General features: G+C 39.1%; 1 protein-coding gene across 8 annotated transcripts in view; it reads right to left on the bottom strand.

Moving 5' to 3' along the window:
• Nucleotides 1-2,982: 2,982 nt before the first annotated feature.
• Nucleotides 2,983-19,695, bottom strand: part of si:ch1073-391i24.1 (receptor-type tyrosine-protein phosphatase mu) — a 217,712-nt gene continuing 200,999 nt past the window's right edge. For all 8 annotated transcript variants that reach the window (XM_067361858.1, XM_067361856.1, XM_067361855.1 and 5 more), the window contains 6 exons: nt 19,178-19,351; nt 18,112-18,243; nt 15,324-15,449; nt 15,038-15,201; nt 14,137-14,272; nt 2,983-4,056 (listed from right to left, as the gene is read on the bottom strand). In XM_067361858.1, coding sequence (XP_067217959.1) covers nt 4,003-4,056; nt 14,137-14,272; nt 15,038-15,201; nt 15,324-15,449; nt 18,112-18,243; nt 19,178-19,351 — 786 coding nt within the window. In that variant the 3' untranslated portion in view covers nt 2,983-4,002. The remainder of the gene's footprint in view (nt 4,057-14,136; nt 14,273-15,037; nt 15,202-15,323; nt 15,450-18,111; nt 18,244-19,177; nt 19,352-19,695) is intronic.

Genomic DNA, 19,695 nt, shown 5'->3' on the forward strand with positions numbered 1-19,695 from the left:
GTGTGTGTGAGGACCAAATGTCACTTGGTTGTGAAAGTATTTCACAATATATTTATATATATAAACTATGGTGTTGACATGAAATGAAAGCACATTTGACTGGTCCTTACTAGTTTAAAATCTGCCAAAAGAAGTTTGTATTTAAATCTAGTGATGGTCACATGTTTCTGAGTTTTATCTAGAGAAACCATTGGACATTTTCTAAAAAATACAACTGTATATGCTTTATAAACACAAATTAACATCTTTTATGCTTCTGCTTTCCGTATTCTTCAAAACGCTTACGCTGAATGTCCTACGCCTTCCCTATTCTACTTACGGAACGTCAATTAAAACACTGTAAACCCGAAATCTCAAAATACTTAATAGGTTTGAGTAGGACAAACTTAGTTTAGTTAAATGAACTGCTATGAGTATTTAGAACTTTCTTTTTCTTGTGAGTTCACAGCACTGACATATTTCAAGTAAATGGAACTGCTTCATTGTTTTGAGTTGCATGAACTCATTTCTTTTAATCTAGAGTAACTTGAGTTTATCTGAAATTATTTCTTAGCATGCTTTGCCATGGCACTCGAAAGTGAGAGTAAATGCTAAAATTAAGTGTTATATATATATATATATATATATATATATATATATATATATATATAAATATATATATATAGTTTTTTTTGTGCACGATTAATGGTAAGGGAGATTTAGTAGTGATTAATGTTTGGTTATGCGAAGAGTTTTTAGAAAGTTCATCTTGGTGACGAGTAGCGCATGCGGCTTAGTTTGAGAGCAGGTAAGTCACATGTTTAAAGATATTTAGTAAGAGCTATGCTATTGTTAACATGTTAGCAGATTAACAAGTTGGCATTTTCTGTATTTTCTTAGGGTTTAAGTAAATAAATTGTTTGATTTGCAAGAACGCAAATTAAAAACGTAAACTAAATATTTCATGTTAATTGCTATCAAAATGTATGAGTTAGCTAACTTAATACTTCAAGTTAGGAGAAATTAACATGCATGAGTACTACAAACTCAAAACTTGATAGTTCTGCTTACTTAAAATTGGGAACATCATAACTCAAATAATTTCACGTAACTGATTACCTCAAATTTAGCTTACAGTGAATATCAGCACTTGAATGTGGGTGTGTTCCTCATTCAGAAGATGGAGCACACATGAACAAACCATATGCACTGCTGTTATGATATATTATAATTTTGGGAACATTAATCCACATTCACTTTAATTGTGAAAAAGATGTTTATGTGAATGTTCATACACTGCAAAATGTAATACGCTCTCTCTACTCAATAAAACTGTGGAGCAGATTACATGCAATATTATTAATTGAATTCAACATATAAGATTTGAGTTAGAATTAAATCAAATGAATTCCTTAAAAGTCGAAATGTGTAAAATAAGCAAACACCATTACAAAAACCACAAACTGACATAAGAAGCAAAAAGTCAAACTGCCCGAAACACCGAAACATTTTCAATAATTAATCTATGTTAATTCTTGTGTTTCTCTTTCCTTCAGTGATTCTGCTTATTATCACGTCTGTTATTCAGATCTTTTTGTTTAAATTTCACTTAAATTTTACTCGTTTTAAATGGTTGACATTTAAGGAATTAATTTGATTAATTCTAACTCAATTCTATTTGTTGAATTTAAAAATATTGCTTGTAATCTGTTGCCAAAACTTTATAGAGTATAGAGTATAGTGTATAGAATATAGTGTATAGTGTATAGAGTATAGTGTATAGAGTATAGAGTATAGAATATAGTGTATAGTGTATAGAGTATAGAGTATAGTGTATAGAGTATAGAGTATAGTGTATAGCATCTTATCATGTTCCATATGTCACGATTTCTCCTGATTATTATGCTATTCTTTCTGGTTTTCATTTTCTGTAGTTCAGTCCTGTTAGCCTTTGTTTCCATGTAACAGCAGAAGAACCAACATGATGGTGAGTAAATGATGACAGGACTTTAACTACATTATTTTAACACTTGTTTAGCTCCAGTTTCATGCCGTCTATAGAAGCCCGTTTCTGCCACATAAGAAAAAAAAAAAAAAATTGCATAATTATGACAGTCATAATTTCGACTAAGACCATTTAAATTTTTTAATCTAATAGGTGACGCTTCAATTTGAGTTTTTTTAATCTAATAAATGACAATTTCCATTTTTTATCTAATAATTATGATTTAAGACTATTTTAATTTTTTAATCTATTAAATAACTTGTCAATTAAAATTTTTGGTTACACTTTAGGGTGATGTAGTGACATTGTACTTAAGTACTGAGTAATATTATTTAACAACATGTACTTGCTATAGAGTTAGGGTTTAGTTTAGGGTTAGTTATTTAGCGTTATTTCTACACACTCTAAAAAATGCTGGGTTAAAAACAACCCAAGTTGGGTTGAAAATGGACAAACCCAGCAATCGGGTTGTTTTAACCCAGTGGTTGGGTTAAATGTTTGCCCAACCTGCTGGGTAGTTTTATTTAACTCAACTATTGTTTAAAAATTACTGTTTTGCTTAATTAAAATGAACCCAAAGTATGTTGGAAATGAACATTTATTAATTTATTAATGCTTCCATAGTTGTAACTTGCAAAACTTGAACTTAAACATCTTATTTTTTTTATTTTTTTTTTTTAAATGAAGCATTATTTAAAAAAAGGTTATCATTAGTTAACTAAAATAATTCTAAATAATTTATTAATCTTACTTGATGTCACTTGAACTTGTTACTTGAAGTTTTTTCATATTATTTAATGGACCTGAACTGACGAACTAACAATGAAAAGCTGTATTTTTATTATGAAAAATGGATAAAATAGTAGAAATGAAAGACCGTAGCGAGTTATGAACAGGCAGACATTTGTTGATCCATACAATATATTTGATCATGTACAATATGAACTCAATACAAGATGATTGTCCTGAATAAATATCACAGCACACCTCAAATATTTACAGTATAAACAAACAATATTAAAAATACATGTGCAAACAATAAGACGAAAAGAAAAGATGCGTAAAGAATGAGCGATGGGAAGCTTTGGATCCATGATGTCATTTCTTCGTATGTTAAGATGTTTTCATATGTTATACAATTTACACAACAAAATACCACTCAAACACTTGCGCGCGAGTTATTTCTGCGTTATTTCTTCCAGTTCAACCAGCAGGAGGATTTCAGTGAATCGCCATCATTCTGTTCAGCACAAACATGCCTCATTAATATGTAAATTAGGCTCATTACAGACTGTGACATATTCATGAGGATCCTCAGAATTACAACTTTGCATTCAGCAGTAATTTTGTGATTCCTTTAGTGAATCGCAGACAGTGTGTGCAAATAAACGACACTTCATTCTGGTGGATCAGAACATAAAACTTCTTCCTCCTGTCTTGTTTTCCAGCACAAATATCTAAACATTCTTAAATCAAGATACATTTACTGGAGAAACACAATGACTGATGATATTAAAACCTGTTTTGACATCTCTCCTCTTCTCTGATGATGAGGTGCGGGGCAACCTGTCACTCACATGAAAACCACTAACAGCAAACCACAACCATCCAATCAAAATCAAGCCCTACATTTGTTCTTGTTTGTGAAGCATTTCACTCCTAAATGCGGCACAATAGGGAAGAAAAGATGAGCGCAACTTCCCTTTCATTACGACTCATCATCTCTCTTCTCCAGTAAATGTATCTTGATTTAAGAATGTTTAGATATTTGTGCTGGAAAACAAGACAGAAATAAGTCTGGAGCGAAGTGCTTGAGAGCAGGAGACGTCAGACTGGATTCAGCGGGAAACAGAGGCAGGAGTTGAATCTGCTCTTCACAGTCTTGATGAAGTTTTCTTTTTAACCATATACAAGCCGACTGTACACACACACACACACACACACACACACACACACACACACACACACACACACACACACACACACACACACACAGTCTCTGCTGGAGCTCGGAGCCGTTAGCCTGTGTTCAGATACTCCAACGCCACTTCATAGCAGAACTTGTACTGATCCTAGAGAAAGACACAAAACGACAGCCGTAAGACACGTGTCACGATGATGTTTTTCATTCGCTGATTCAAACAACTAATATGACATCAAAATCAAACAGGAATTTTGAATCTGGCTTTATCCAATGTTTAGATTTAGATTAAGTTAGACAGATCAAATTAGTGCATATTTAATTAGATAATGCCTCATTTGCATTTTCAAACATACACTCTAAAAAAATGCTGGGTTAAAAACAACCCAAGTTAGATTAAATATATACAAACCCAGCGGTTGGGTTAAAAGTTTGACCTGCTGGGCAGTTTTATTTACTTCAGCTATTGTTTAAAAATGACTATATGGCTGACTTAAAATGAACACAAAATTAAAAATCAGACATATAATTATTAGAGACAACAATTATAATCAAAAGGTGAACATTTATTAATAAGCAATTTAATAAATGTTTATTTATTATTCATTAAACTTATTTAATAAAATGTTAATGAAATATATTAATAAATGTTAATTATAAGAAAGTAATACAGTAATTTTAAATAGTTGAGTTAAATAAAACTACCCAGCAAACATTTAACCCAATCACTGGGTTCAAACAACCCAATCGCTGGGGTTCAAACAACCCAATCGCTGGGGTTCAAACAACCCAATCGCTGGGGTTAAAACAACCCAATCGCTGGGGTTAAAACAACCCAATCGCTGGGGTTAAAACAACCCAATCGCTGGGGTTAAAACAACCCAATCGCTGGGGTTAAAACAACCCAATCGCTGGGGTTAAAACAACCCAATCGCTGGGGTTAAAACAACCCAATCGCTGGGGTTAAAACAACCCAATCGCTGGGTTAAAACAACCCAATCGCTGGGGTTAAAACAACCCAATCGCTGGGGTTAAAAAAATCCGTTCCCTGGGGTTAAAAAAATCCGTTCCCTGGGGTTAAAACAACCCAATCGCTGGGGTTAAAACAACCCAATCGCTGGGGTTAAAACAACCCAATCGCTGGGGTTAAAACAACCCAATCGCTGGGGTCAAAACAACCCAATCGCTGGGCTCAAAACAACCCAATCGCTGGGCTCAAAACAACCCAATCGCTGGGGTCAAAACAACCCAATCGCTGGGGTCAAAACAACCCAATCGCTGGGTTAAAAAAATCCGTTCACTGGGTTAAAACAACCCAATCGCTGGGTTAAAACAACCCAATCGCTGGGGTCAAAACAACCCAATCGCTGGGGTCAAAACAACCCAATCGCTGGGGTTAAAACAACCCAATCGCTGGGGTTAAAACAACCCAATCGCTGGGTTAAAAAAATCAGTTCACTGGGTTAAAACAACCCAATCGCTGGGTTAAAACAACCCAATCGCTGGGGTCAAAACAACCCAATCGCTGGGGTTAAAACAACCCAATCGCTGGGGTCAAAACAACCCAATCGCTGGGGTCAAAACAACCCAATCGCTGGGGTCAAAACAACCCAATCGCTGGGGTCAAAACAACCCAATCGCTGGGGTCAAAACAACCCAATCGCTGGGGTCAAAACAACCCAATCGCTGGGTTAAAAAAATCTGTTCACTGGGTTAAAACAACCCAATCGCTGGGTTAAAACAACCCAATTGCTGGGGTCAAAACAACCCAATCACTGGGTTAAAACAACCCAATCGCTGGGTTAAAACAAGCCATATCGCTGGGGTTAAAACAACCCAATCGCTGGGGTTAAAACAACCCAATCGCTGGGTTAAAACAATCAGTTCACTGGGTTAAAACAACCCAATCGCTGGGTTAAAACAATCCGTTCACTGGGTTAAAACAACCCAATCGCTGGGTTAAAACAATCCGTTTACTGGGTTGAAACAACCCAATCGCTGGGGTTAAAACAACTCATTCGCTGGGATAAAACAACCCAATCGTTGGGGTTAAAACAACCCAATCGCTGGGTTAAAACAATCCGTTCTCTGGGTTAAAACAAACAGTTCGCTGGGTTAAAACAACCCAATCGCTGGATTAAAACAATCCGTTCACTGGGTTAAAACAACCCAATCGTTGGGGTTAAAACAACTCATTCGCTGGGGTTAAAACAACCCAATCGCTGGGATAAAACAACCCAATCGTTGGGGTTAAAACAACCCAATCGTTGGGGTTAAAACAACTCATTCGCTGGGGTTAAAACAACCCAATCGCTGGGTTAAAACAACCCAATCGCTGGGTTAAAACAATCCGTTCACTGGGTTAAAACAATCCGTTCACTGGGTTAAAACAATCCGTTCACTGGGTTAAAACAACCCAATTGCTGGGTTAAAACAACCCAATTGCTGAGTTAAAACAATCCGTTCTCTGGGTTAAAACAAACCGTTCGCTGGGGTTAAAACAGCCCAATCGCTGGGTTAAAACAGCCCAATCGCTGGGTTAAAACAGCCCAATCGCTGGGTTAAAACAGCCCAATCGCTGGGGTTAAAACAACCCAATTGCTGGGTTAAAACAACCCAATCGCTGGGGTTAAAACAACCCAATCGCTGGGGTTAAAAAAATCCATTCACTGGGTTAAAACAATCCGTTCTCTGGGTTAAAACCACCCAATTGCTGGGTTAAAACAATCCGTTCTCTGGGTTAAAACCACCCAATTGCTGGGTTAAAACAACCCAATTGCTGAGTTAAAACAATCCGTTCTCTGGGTTAAAACAACCCATTCGCTGGGTTAAAACAATCCGTTCTCTGGGTTAAAACAATCCGTTCACTGGGTTAAAAACAACCCAATTGCTGGGTTAAAACAACCCAATTGCTGGGTTAAAACAACCCAATTGCTGGGTTAAAACAACCCAATTGCTGGGTTAAAACAACCCAATTGCTGGGTTAAAACAACCCAATCGCTGGGATAAAACAACCCAATCGTTGGGTTAAAACAACACGTTCACTGGGTTAAAACAACCCAATCGCTGGATTAAAACAATCCGTTCACTGGGTTAAAACAACCCAATCGTTGGGGTTAAAACAACTCATTCGCTGGGGTTAAAACAACCCAATCGCTGGGTTAAAAAAAACTCATTCGCTGGGGTTAAAACAACCCAATCGCTGGGATAAAACAACCCAATCGTTGGGGTTAAAACAACCCAATCGTTGGGGTTAAAACAACCCAATCGTTGGGGTTAAAACAACTCATTCGCTGGGGTTAAAACAACCCAATCGCAGGGTGAAATCAATCCGGTCACTGGGTTAAAAAATCCGTTCACTGGGTTAAAACAACCCAATCGCTGGGTTAAAAAAATCTGTTCACTGGGTTAAAACAACCCAATCGCTGGGTTAAAACAACCCAATCGCTGGATTAAAACAATCCGTTCACTGGGTTAAAACAACCCAATCGTTGGGGTTAAAACAACTCATTCGCTGGGGTTAAAACAACCCAATCGCTGGGTTAAAAAAATACGTTCACTGGGTTAAAACAACCCAATCGCTGGGATAAAACAACCCAATCGTTGGGGTTAAAACAACCCAATCGCTGGGTTAAAACAATCCGTTCACTGGGTTAAAACAACCCAATCGCTGGGTTAAAACAACCCAATCGCTGGGTTAAAAAAAAATCCGTTCACTGGGTTAAAACAACCCAATCGCTGGGTTAAAACAACCCAATCGCTGGATTAAAACAATCCGTTCACTGGGTTAAAACAACCCAATCGTTGGGGTTAAAACAACTCATTCGCTGGGGTTAAAACAACCCAATCGCTGGGTTAAAACAATCCGTTCACTGGGTTAAAAAAAATCCGTTCACTGGGTTAAAACAACCCAATCGCTGGGTTAAAAAAATCTGTTCACTGGGTTAAAACAACCCAATCGCTGGAGTTAAAACAACCCAATCGCTGGGGTTAAAAAAATCCGTTCCCTGGGGTTAAAACAACCCAATCGCTGGGGTTAAAACAACCCAATCGCTGGGGTTAAAACAACCCAATCGCTGGGGTCAAAACAACCCAATCGCTGGGGTCAAAACAACCCAATCGCTGGGCTCAAAACAACCCAATCGCTGGGCTCAAAACAACCCAATCGCTGGGGTCAAAACAACCCAATCGCTGGGGTCAAAACAACCCAATCGCTGGGGTCAAAACAACCCAATCGCTGGGTTAAAAAAATCCGTTCACTGGGTTAAAACAACCCAATCGCTGGGTTAAAACAACCCAATCGCTGGGGTCAAAACAACCCAATCACTGGGGTTAAAACAACCCAATCGCTGGGTTAAAACAACCCAATCGCTGGGGTTAAAACAACCCAATCGCTGGGTTAAAAAAATCAGTTCACTGGGTTAAAACAACCCAATCGCTGGGTTAAAACAACCCAATCGCTGGGGTCAAAACAACCCAATCGCTGGGGTTAAAACAACCCAATCGCTGGGGTCAAAACAACCCAATCGCTGGGGTTAAAACAACCCAATCGCTGGGGTCAAAACAACCCAATCGCTGGGGTCAAAACAACCCAATCGCTGGGTTAAAAAAATCTGTTCACTGGGTTAAAACAACCCAATCGCTGGGTTAAAACAACCCAATTGCTGGGGTCAAAACAACCCAATCACTGGGTTAAAACAATCAGTTCACTGGGTTAAAACAACCCAATCGCTGGGTTAAAACAATCCGTTCACTGGGTTAAAACAACCCAATCGCTGGGTTAAAACAATCCGTTTACTGGGTTGAAACAACCCAATCGCTGGGGTTAAAACAACTCATTCGCTGGGATAAAACAACCCAATCGTTGGGGTTAAAACAACCCAATCGCTGGGTTAAAACAATCCGTTCTCTGGGTTAAAACAAACAGTTCGCTGGGTTAAAACAACCCAATCGCTGGATTAAAACAATCCGTTCACTGGGTTAAAACAACCCAATCGTTGGGGTTAAAACAACTCATTCGCTGGGGTTAAAACAACCCAATCGCTGGGTTAAAAAAAACTCATTCGCTGGGGTTAAAACAACCCAATCGCTGGGATAAAACAACCCAATCGTTGGGGTTAAAACAACCCAATCGTTGGGGTTAAAACAACTCATTCGCTGGGGTTAAAACAACCCAATCGCTGGGTTAAAACAACCCAATCGCTGGGTTAAAACAATCCGTTCACTGGGTTAAAACAATCCGTTCACTGGGTTAAAACAACCCAATTGCTGGGTTAAAACAACCCAATTGCTGAGTTAAAACAATCCGTTCTCTGGGTTAAAACAAACCGTTCGCTGGGGTTAAAACAGCCCAATCGCTGGGTTAAAACAGCCCAATCGCTGGGTTAAAACAACCCAATCGCTGGGGTTAAAACAACCCAATCGCTGGGGTCAAAACAACCCAATCGCTGGGGTCAAAACAACCCAATCGCTGGGTTAAAAAAATCTGTTCACTGGGTTAAAACAACCCAATCGCTGGGTTAAAACAACCCAATTGCTGGGGTCAAAACAACCCAATCACTGGGTTAAAACAAACAGTTCGCTGGGTTAAAACAATCCGTTCTCTGGGTTAAAACCACCCAATTGCTGGGTTAAAACAATCCGTTCTCTGGGTTAAAACCACCCAATTGCTGGGTTAAAACAACCCAATCGCTGGGTTAAAACAATCCGTTCACTGGGTTAAAACAACCCAATCGCTGGGTTAAAACAATCCGTTTACTGGGTTGAAACAACCCAATCGCTGGGGTTAAAACAACTCATTCGCTGGGATAAAACAACCCAATCGTTGGGGTTAAAACAACCCAATCGCTGGGTTAAAACAATCCGTTCTCTGGGTTAAAACAAACAGTTCGCTGGGTTAAAACAACCCAATCGCTGGATTAAAACAATCCGTTCACTGGGTTAAAACAACCCAATCGTTGGGGTTAAAACAACTCATTCGCTGGGGTTAAAACAACCCAATCGCTGGGTTAAAACAACCCAATCGTTGGGGTTAAAACAACCCAATCGTTGGGGTTAAAACAACTCATTCGCTGGGGTTAAAACAATCCGTTCTCTGGGTTAAAACCACCCAATTGCTGGGTTAAAACAATCCGTTCTCTGGGTTAAAACCACCCAATTGCTGGGTTAAAACAACCCAATTGCTGAGTTAAAACAATCCGTTCTCTGGGTTAAAACAACCCATTCGCTGGGTTAAAACAATCCGTTCTCTGGGTTAAAACAATCCGTTCACTGGGTTAAAAACAACCCAATCGTTGGGGTTAAAACAACCCAATCGCTGGGGTTAAAACAATCCGTTCTCTGGGTTAAAACCACCCAATTGCTGGGTTAAAACAATCCGTTCTCTGGGTTAAAACCACCCAATTGCTGGGTTAAAACAACCCAATTGCTGAGTTAAAACAATCCGTTCTCTGGGTTAAAACAACCCATTCGCTGGGTTAAAACAATCCGTTCTCTGGGTTAAAACAATCCGTTCTCTGGGTTAAAACAATCCGTTCACTGGGTTAAAAACAACCCAATTGCTGGGTTAAAACAACCCAATCGCTGGGATAAAACAACCCAATCGTTGGGTTAAAAAAATACGTTCACTGGGTTAAAACAACCCAATCGCTGGATTAAAACAATCCGTTCACTGGGTTAAAACAACCCAATCGTTGGGGTTAAAACAACTCATTCGCTGGGGTTAAAACAACCCAATCGCTGGGTTAAAAAAAACTCATTCGCTGGGGTTAAAACAACCCAATCGCTGGGATAAAACAACCCAATCGTTGGGGTTAAAACAACCCAATCGTTGGGGTTAAAACAACCCAATCGTTGGGGTTAAAACAACTCATTCGCTGGGGTTAAAACAACCCAATCGCTGGGTTAAAACAATCCGTTCACTGGGTTAAAAAAAATCCGTTCACTGGGTTAAAACAACCCAATCGCTGGGTTAAAAAAATCTGTTCACTGGGTTAAAACAACCCAATCGCTGGGTTAAAACAACCCAATCGCTGGATTAAAACAATCCGTTCACTGGGTTAAAACAACCCAATCGTTGGGGTTAAAACAACTCATTCGCTGGGGTTAAAACAACCCAATCGCTGGGTTAAAAAAATACGTTCACTGGGTTAAAACAACCCAATCGCTGGGATAAAACAACCCAATCGTTGGGGTTAAAACAACCCAATCGCTGGGTTAAAACAATCCGTTCACTGGGTTAAAACAACCCAATCGCTGGGTTAAAACAACCCAATCGCTGGGTTAAAAAAAATCCGTTCACTGGGTTAAAACAACCCAATCGCTGGGTTAAAACAACCCAATCGCTGGATTAAAACAATCCGTTCACTGGGTTAAAACAACCCAATCGTTGGGGTTAAAACAACCCAATTGCTGGGGTCAAAACAACCCAATCACTGGGTTAAAACAAACAGTTCGCTGGGTTAAAACAATCCGTTCTCTGGGTTAAAACCACCCAATTGCTGGGTTAAAACAATCCGTTCTCTGGGTTAAAACCACCCAATTGCTGGGTTAAAACAACCCAATCGCTGGGTTAAAACAATCCGTTCACTGGGTTAAAACAACCCAATCGCTGGGTTAAAACAATCCGTTTACTGGGTTGAAACAACCCAATCGCTGGGGTTAAAACAACTCATTCGCTGGGATAAAACAACCCAATCGTTGGGGTTAAAACAACCCAATCGCTGGGTTAAAACAATCCGTTCTCTGGGTTAAAACAAACAGTTCGCTGGGTTAAAACAACCCAATCGCTGGATTAAAACAATCCGTTCACTGGGTTAAAACAACCCAATCGTTGGGGTTAAAACAACTCATTCGCTGGGGTTAAAACAACCCAATCGCTGGGTTAAAACAACCCAATCGTTGGGGTTAAAACAACCCAATCGTTGGGGTTAAAACAACTCATTCGCTGGGGTTAAAACAATCCGTTCTCTGGGTTAAAACCACCCAATTGCTGGGTTAAAACAATCCGTTCTCTGGGTTAAAACCACCCAATTGCTGGGTTAAAACAACCCAATTGCTGAGTTAAAACAATCCGTTCTCTGGGTTAAAACAACCCATTCGCTGGGTTAAAACAATCCGTTCTCTGGGTTAAAACAATCCGTTCACTGGGTTAAAAACAACCCAATCGTTGGGGTTAAAACAACCCAATCGCTGGGGTTAAAACAATCCGTTCTCTGGGTTAAAACCACCCAATTGCTGGGTTAAAACAATCCGTTCTCTGGGTTAAAACCACCCAATTGCTGGGTTAAAACAACCCAATTGCTGAGTTAAAACAATCCGTTCTCTGGGTTAAAACAACCCATTCGCTGGGTTAAAACAATCCGTTCTCTGGGTTAAAACAATCCGTTCTCTGGGTTAAAACAATCCGTTCACTGGGTTAAAAACAACCCAATTGCTGGGTTAAAACAACCCAATTGCTGGGTTAAAACAACCCAATTGCTGGGTTAAAACAACCCAATTGCTGGGTTAAAACAACCCAATCGCTGGGATAAAACAACCCAATCGTTGGGTTAAAAAAATACGTTCACTGGGTTAAAACAACCCAATCGCTGGATTAAAACAATCCGTTCACTGGGTTAAAACAACCCAATCGTTGGGGTTAAAACAACTCATTCGCTGGGGTTAAAACAACCCAATCGCTGGGTTAAAAAAAACTCATTCGCTGGGGTTAAAACAACCCAATCGCTGGGATAAAACAACCCAATCGTTGGGGTTAAAACAACCCAATCGTTGGGGTTAAAACAACCCAATCGTTGGGGTTAAAACAACTCATTCGCTGGGGTTAAAACAACCCAATCGCTGGGTTAAAACAATCCGTTCACTGGGTTAAAAAAAATCCGTTCACTGGGTTAAAACAACCCAATCGCTGGGTTAAAAAAATCTGTTCACTGGGTTAAAACAACCCAATCGCTGGGTTAAAACAACCCAATCGCTGGATTAAAACAATCCGTTCACTGGGTTAAAACAACCCAATCGTTGGGGTTAAAACAACTCATTCGCTGGGGTTAAAACAACCCAATCGCTGGGTTAAAAAAATACGTTCACTGGGTTAAAACAACCCAATCGCTGGGATAAAACAACCCAATCGTTGGGGTTAAAACAACCCAATCGCTGGGTTAAAACAATCCGTTCACTGGGTTAAAACAACCCAATCGCTGGGTTAAAACAACCCAATCGCTGGGTTAAAAAAAATCCGTTCACTGGGTTAAAACAACCCAATCGCTGGGTTAAAACAACCCAATCGCTGGATTAAAACAATCCGTTCACTGGGTTAAAACAACCCAATCGTTGGGGTTAAAACAACTCATTCGCTGGGGTTAAAACAACCCAATCGCTGGGTTAAAACAATCCGTTCACTGGGTTAAAAAAAATCCGTTCACTGGGTTAAAACAACCCAATCGCTGGGTTAAAAAAATCTGTTCACTGGGTTAAAACAACCCAATCGCTGGAGTTAAAACAACCCAATCGCTGGGTTAAAACAATCCGTTCACTGGGTTAAAACAACCCAATCGCTGGGTTAAAAAAAATCCGTTCACTGGGTTAAAACAACCCAATCGCTGGGTTAAAACAACCCAATCGCTGGATTAAAACAATCCGTTCACTGGGTTAAAACAACCCAATCGTTGGGGTTAAAACAACCCAATCACTGGGTTAAAAAAATACGTTCACTGGGTTAAAACAACCCAATCGCTGGGTTAAAACAATCCGTTCACTGGGTTAAAACAACCCAATCGCTGGGATAAAACAACCCAATCGTTGGGGTTAAAACAACCCAATCGCTGGGTTAAAACAATCCGTTCACTGGGTTAAAACAACCCAATCGCTGGGTTAAAACAACCCAATTGCTGGGTTAAAACAATCCGTTCACTGGGTTAAAACAACCCAATTGCTGGGTTAAAACAACTCATAAAATGTTAGCAATTCTTAATGTGATCAATCAATCGGGGGAAAGTATGGTAAAATCTATTAGTTATGTTTATCCTATTTTCACCTGTAGTGTCTTTCCTTAATAAATATCGATCATCATCACAGTAACAGTAACACAGTCTCATTCATGACCTGAAGCTGAGCCTGATCTCACTGGAGAAGCTTTACATTCAACAGAGAGCTTTTGATTCTGCAGTTCTGACCAAAAGCGTCTGTTCTGGATGTTTAAATCTGAAGGCCGATGAGAAGAGAGTGAAGTCTGTACCAGAAGATCCACCATGTTGGGCTTGTTGTTGCGCAGCGTTTTGACGGCGTGAAACACGTCAACAGAGCGCTGGTGTCGCAGCATTTCACTGACGATACTGATGGCACAAAACGTCCCGCTGCGACCGCCGCCGTTCCTAACGGGACAAAAGACGACATGGTAAAAATTACTGTTACCTTTCAACCTAATAAATTCATAAAGAAACATTTCTTATTGTTATCAATGTTCAAATAAATGTTAATGTTTTTGTGGAAGCTGTTTTCAACATCATAAATGTTTCTTGAGCAGCAAATCATCATATCAGAATGATTTCTGAAGGATCATGTGACACTGAAGACTGGAGTAATGATGCTGAAAATTCACAGGAATAAATTACACTTTACTGTATATTCACATAGAAAACAGCTGATTTACACTGGAATAATATTTCACTATTTTACTGTTTTTTGTGCAGAAGAGACGTCTTTCAAAAAGTCTCTATGTTTGTAATTAAATACTTTTAATGTCAAATCAGACTGTTTGCTGAGGCCATTCAAATCTAATAAAGGAAAAATATATATATAAATGTTAACATTGTTTAAACTGTGCAAATATTTGTTTTTTATTGTAACTTTAAGTTATATAAATCATGTGATCAGATGATTTCATGCAGCTGTCGTCTCTGAAGCGCAGTTGGTATTTTTGGCCACTAGATGGGAGTGTTTCTCTTCACATCAGATAAAACACTAGTGAAGTCAATCAAACTCCTTCAGAAGCTCCAAATGAATGAAAGCACTAATGATCATCGATCTGTTTTCCTGCTGCGATCAGAGAGGATTATGGGGGATTGTGTCTGACACACCTGTGTGTTTTCATGACAGGTGAGAGTGTGTGTCGTGAGTGTATCAGGGCCTTCACTCACAGGCAGTGTACGACCGTGCGTCCCTCTCCTCCGTCGTACTCCTCCTGCCATTTGTCCACCTGATGGATGAGCTTGAGGAAGGAGCGTTTGGACACGGGCGTGTCGCGGTACATCGGCCAGCCCAGGAACTGGAACTGCTGCACCATCCGGTACCCGTCCTGCGGCTGAAACACACACACTGTTTAAAGAGGACCTATTATACCAGTCTTGATGTTGTTTTTGTTTCTGAGTGTGTGAGTGTGTGTGTGTGTGTGTGTGTGTGTGTGTGTGAGTGATGGTCACACACCCGTGCGGCGTTGTATATGCGGAAGATCCTGCTGATGATGTCCTCCTCCAGATCAGCGGACACAAACTCCACCTGCAGCGGACCGTGACGATGGACACCGTTCTCAGGCCAGTACTGTGGACACAACTACACACACACACACACACACACACACACACACACACACACACACACGGATCAGTGTAAGCACTTCTCTGCTCTTTTATTCCTGTTACACACACAAAAAAAAGTGCACAAAAGAAACAAACAGACAATCAAAAACACAGCAGACATCTTCCCAGCACTATAAATGGCATGAAATATGAATTGACAGACACTGTGTGTGTGTGTGTGTGTGTGTTCATTATCCATTCAAATCTCCCATCATCCTCACTCTCACTCCCATTGTGTAGTGTTTTTGTGAAGGAATATGTGATGAAAAGGAGCCTGTGTGCATCTGTGGTGTGGGACACATCGTCTCGCTCGGCGTCTGAAGTGTGTGTGTGTGAGCTGTAGATGTGTCTATTCAGCGAAAACATCCACTTCTCACACAAAAGTCTCAAAACACTCTCACAGATTTACACCTGACAGAAGCGACGGCACTGCTTCATCACACTGAGATAAACACTATGAACTCTGATTTAATGTTGTCATTCGATTCGTTTCATGATTCTTCCTCATCTGGAGAAGAGTTCAGTCACAGATGATTCAACAGAGTCTCTCATTTCAACTTCAGCTGAAAAAGAATCAGTAAGTTGGATTCATTTTAGAGAATCAGTTCAAACTGTCCGTTTCAATGAATCAGTTCAAGACTCTGATTCAAATATGTGATTTTTTCATGTAGTAATGTTAGAGTAAATATATCAGTAGGTGAATATTGCTGTTTATGACTATATATTGTTATACAGGTGCATATATAATGAAAATGAGAGATGATTCAATAGAGTCTCTCACTGAAACTTCAGTAGAAAGAGAGTTGGTAAGTTTGATTCATTTCACAGAATCAGTTCAAACTGTCCATTTCAATGAATCGATTCAAAATATGTATTTTTCACATGTATTAAAATGTTTTATTAAATATATCAGTGCGTAAACATTGCTGTTTATGACTATATATTGTTATACAGGTGCATATATAATGAAAATGAGAGATGATTCAATAGAGTCATTTAAACTTAATCAGAAAATGATTCGGTAACTTTGAATCATTTCACAAAATCAATTTATATTGTGGGTTTCAATGAATCGATTCAAATTCTTCAGCAGAAAGAGTTGATATGTTTGATTCATTTCAGAGAATCAGTTCAAACTGTCCGTTTTAATGAATCGATTCAAACTTTTAATTAATCGATTCAAAAATCTGAATTCAAATATGTGATTTTTTTTTCATGTAATAATATTTTAGTAAATATTTCAGGAGGTGAATATTGCGGTTTATGACTATATTGTTATAAAGGTGCATATATAATGAAAATGAGAGATGATTCAATAGAGTCATTTAAACTTCATCAAAAAAAAAAAAAAGAGTCGGTAAGTTTGATTCATTTCACAGAATTAATTTATACCGTCCGTTTCAATGAATCGATTCAAATTCTTCAGCAGAAAGAGTTGATATGTTTGATTCATTTCAGAGAATCAGTTCAAACTGTCCGTTTCAATGAATCGATTCAAACTTTTTAAATTAATCGATTCAAAACTCTGAATTCAAATATGTGATTTTTTTTCATGTAATAATGTTTTAGTAAATATATCAGTAGGTGAATATTGCTGTTTATGACTATATATTGCTATACAGGTGCATATATTATGAAAATGAGAGATGATTCAATAGAGTCATTTAAACTTCATCAGAAAAAGAGTCGGTAAGTTTGATTCATTTCACAGAATCAATTTATATCGTCCGTTTCAATGAATCGATTCAAATTCTTCAGCAGAAAGAGTTGATATGTTTGATTCATTTCAGAGAATCAGTTCAAACTGTCCGTTTCAATGAATCGATTCAAACTTTTTAAATTAATCGATTCAAAACTCTGAATTCAAATATGTGATTTTTTTCATGTAATAATGTTTTAGTAAATATATCAGTAGGTGAATATTGCGGTTTATGACTATATATTGTTATACAGGAGCATATATAATGAAAATAAGAGATGATTCAATCGAGTCTCTCATTTAAACTTCAGCAGAAAAAGAGTAAGTTTGATTCATTTCAAAGAATCGGTTCAAACTGTTTGTTTCAGTGAATCACTGAATAATTTCATGTATTATGTTTATTATAAATATCTGTAGGTAAATCCTGATGTTTATGACGGTGTATTGGTGCATATAAATGAGAACTATTGAATATAATGGTGTGAAAACACGCCTTGATTATCTGATGCTGTACTTCACTCTCACACATGTTGAATCTCTGTGTAATGTTGGTTCTGATCGCTCTTGAAGTCAATTAAGAGCAAACACAGGAAGATCATGAGTCTGAGCTGCAGCGGATCCACACAGGAGCGGTGCGGTGTGTGTCGGGCTTCAGACTCTCGGAGCGCTTTGATCCGGGGCCGTTCTGACAGAGCCCGAGGCTTCCGTCCCCACAGACCCGCACATGAATCTCAATCACTGTCTCAAACACAAACTTCCTCTGTGAACGGCCGCAGCGGGTCACCCATCACCGTTCATTATTTATCATTCTGTCAGAATACTTCCTCACTCGCTCCTCGACAGAGCCCGCCTTAAAAACTCAACCACCAATCAGACGCTTATACCGTATTTTCTGGGATACAAGTCACATTTTTATCATCCGAATCGTCAGACTCACCTGAGCGGGATCCACGTCGTTCAGCATGACGATAGACGTGCAGTGATAGTCCAGAACCAGCCTCCAGAAATCCTTCACTGTGTTCGGCAAAGGATGCTGGGTAACGATGAACGCGGACGGCTGCTTGTAGCTCTGAGTGATCAGAACACTACGTCACACATCATCTCGGCATGTCTTTAAAGGGTTAGTTCACCAAAAAATGAAAATAATGTCATTAATTACTCTCCCTCATGTTGTTCCACACCCGTAAGACCTTCGTTCATCTTCAGAACACATATTAAGATATTTTTGATGAAATCCGACAAGGCCTGCATAGCCAGTAATGACATTTCCTCTCTCAAGATCCATTAATGTACTAAAAACATATTTAAATCAGTTCATGTGAGTACAGTGGTTCAATATTAATATTATAAAGCCACGAGAATATTTTTGGTGCGGCAAAAAAACAAAATAACGTCTTATTTAGTGATGGCCGATTTCAAAACACTGCTTCAGGAAGCTTTGGAGCGTTATGAATCTTTTGTGTCGAATCAGCGGTTCGGAGCGCCAGAGTCACGTGATTTCAGCAGTTTGACACACGATCCGAATCATGATTCAACACACTGATTCATAACGCTCCGAATCTTCCTGAAGCAGTGTTTTGAAATCGGCCATCACTATATAAGTCGTTATTTTGTTTTTTTGGCGCACCAAAAATATTCTCGTGGCTTTATAATATTAATATTGAACCACTGTACTCACATGACCTGATTTAAATATGTTTTTAGTACATTAATGGATCTTGAGAGAGGAAATGTCATTGCTGGCTATGCAGGCCTCGTCGGATTTCATCAAAAATATCTTAATTTGTGTTCTGAGGATGAATGAAGATCTTACGGATGTGGAACGGCATGAGGGAGAGTAATTAATGACATTATTTTCATTTTTGGGTGAACTAACCCTTTAATTCAAATGTATTATATTTTTTTCTATAAATTATATAAAAAATATTTACACTGTAAAACATGTTTTTTTGTCATGTTTCAGTACAAATATCTAAATGAAGATGCATTAAACATTGCCGTACATCCATGAGCGCGGCGTTGATGTAGTTGCTGCTCTCTCCGTCGATGGTGATGAGGAAGGGCAGGCAGCGGTCGGGAGGAAGGACGTCCATGCAGCGGTTCTTCTCATGGTTGCGCGGCAGCAGAGCGATGCTGCAGTCCTCCACGCGCAGCGTCGGCGTCACCATGTTCAGAGTCTGTCAACACACACACACACACACACACACACACACACACACACACACACACACACACACACACACACACACACACACACACACACACACACACACACACACACACACACACACACACACACACACACACACACACACACACACACACACACACACAAACACACAAACACGACTAGATGAGAAAAACTTTGATGCTGCCTAGCCTGAAAGTTTGAAGTAGTTTTAACAGCTTTAAACAGGACCTGTAACGCCCCTTTCACAAGATGTAACACACACTACCAGTCAAAAGTTTGGAAACATTACTATTTTTAATGTTTTTGAACAAAGTCTCATATGCTCATTAA

The sequence above is a fragment of the Chanodichthys erythropterus genome, chromosome 16, assembly GCF_024489055.1.
Source record: "Chanodichthys erythropterus isolate Z2021 chromosome 16, ASM2448905v1, whole genome shotgun sequence".
Lineage (NCBI taxonomy): Eukaryota > Metazoa > Chordata > Actinopteri > Cypriniformes > Xenocyprididae > Chanodichthys > Chanodichthys erythropterus.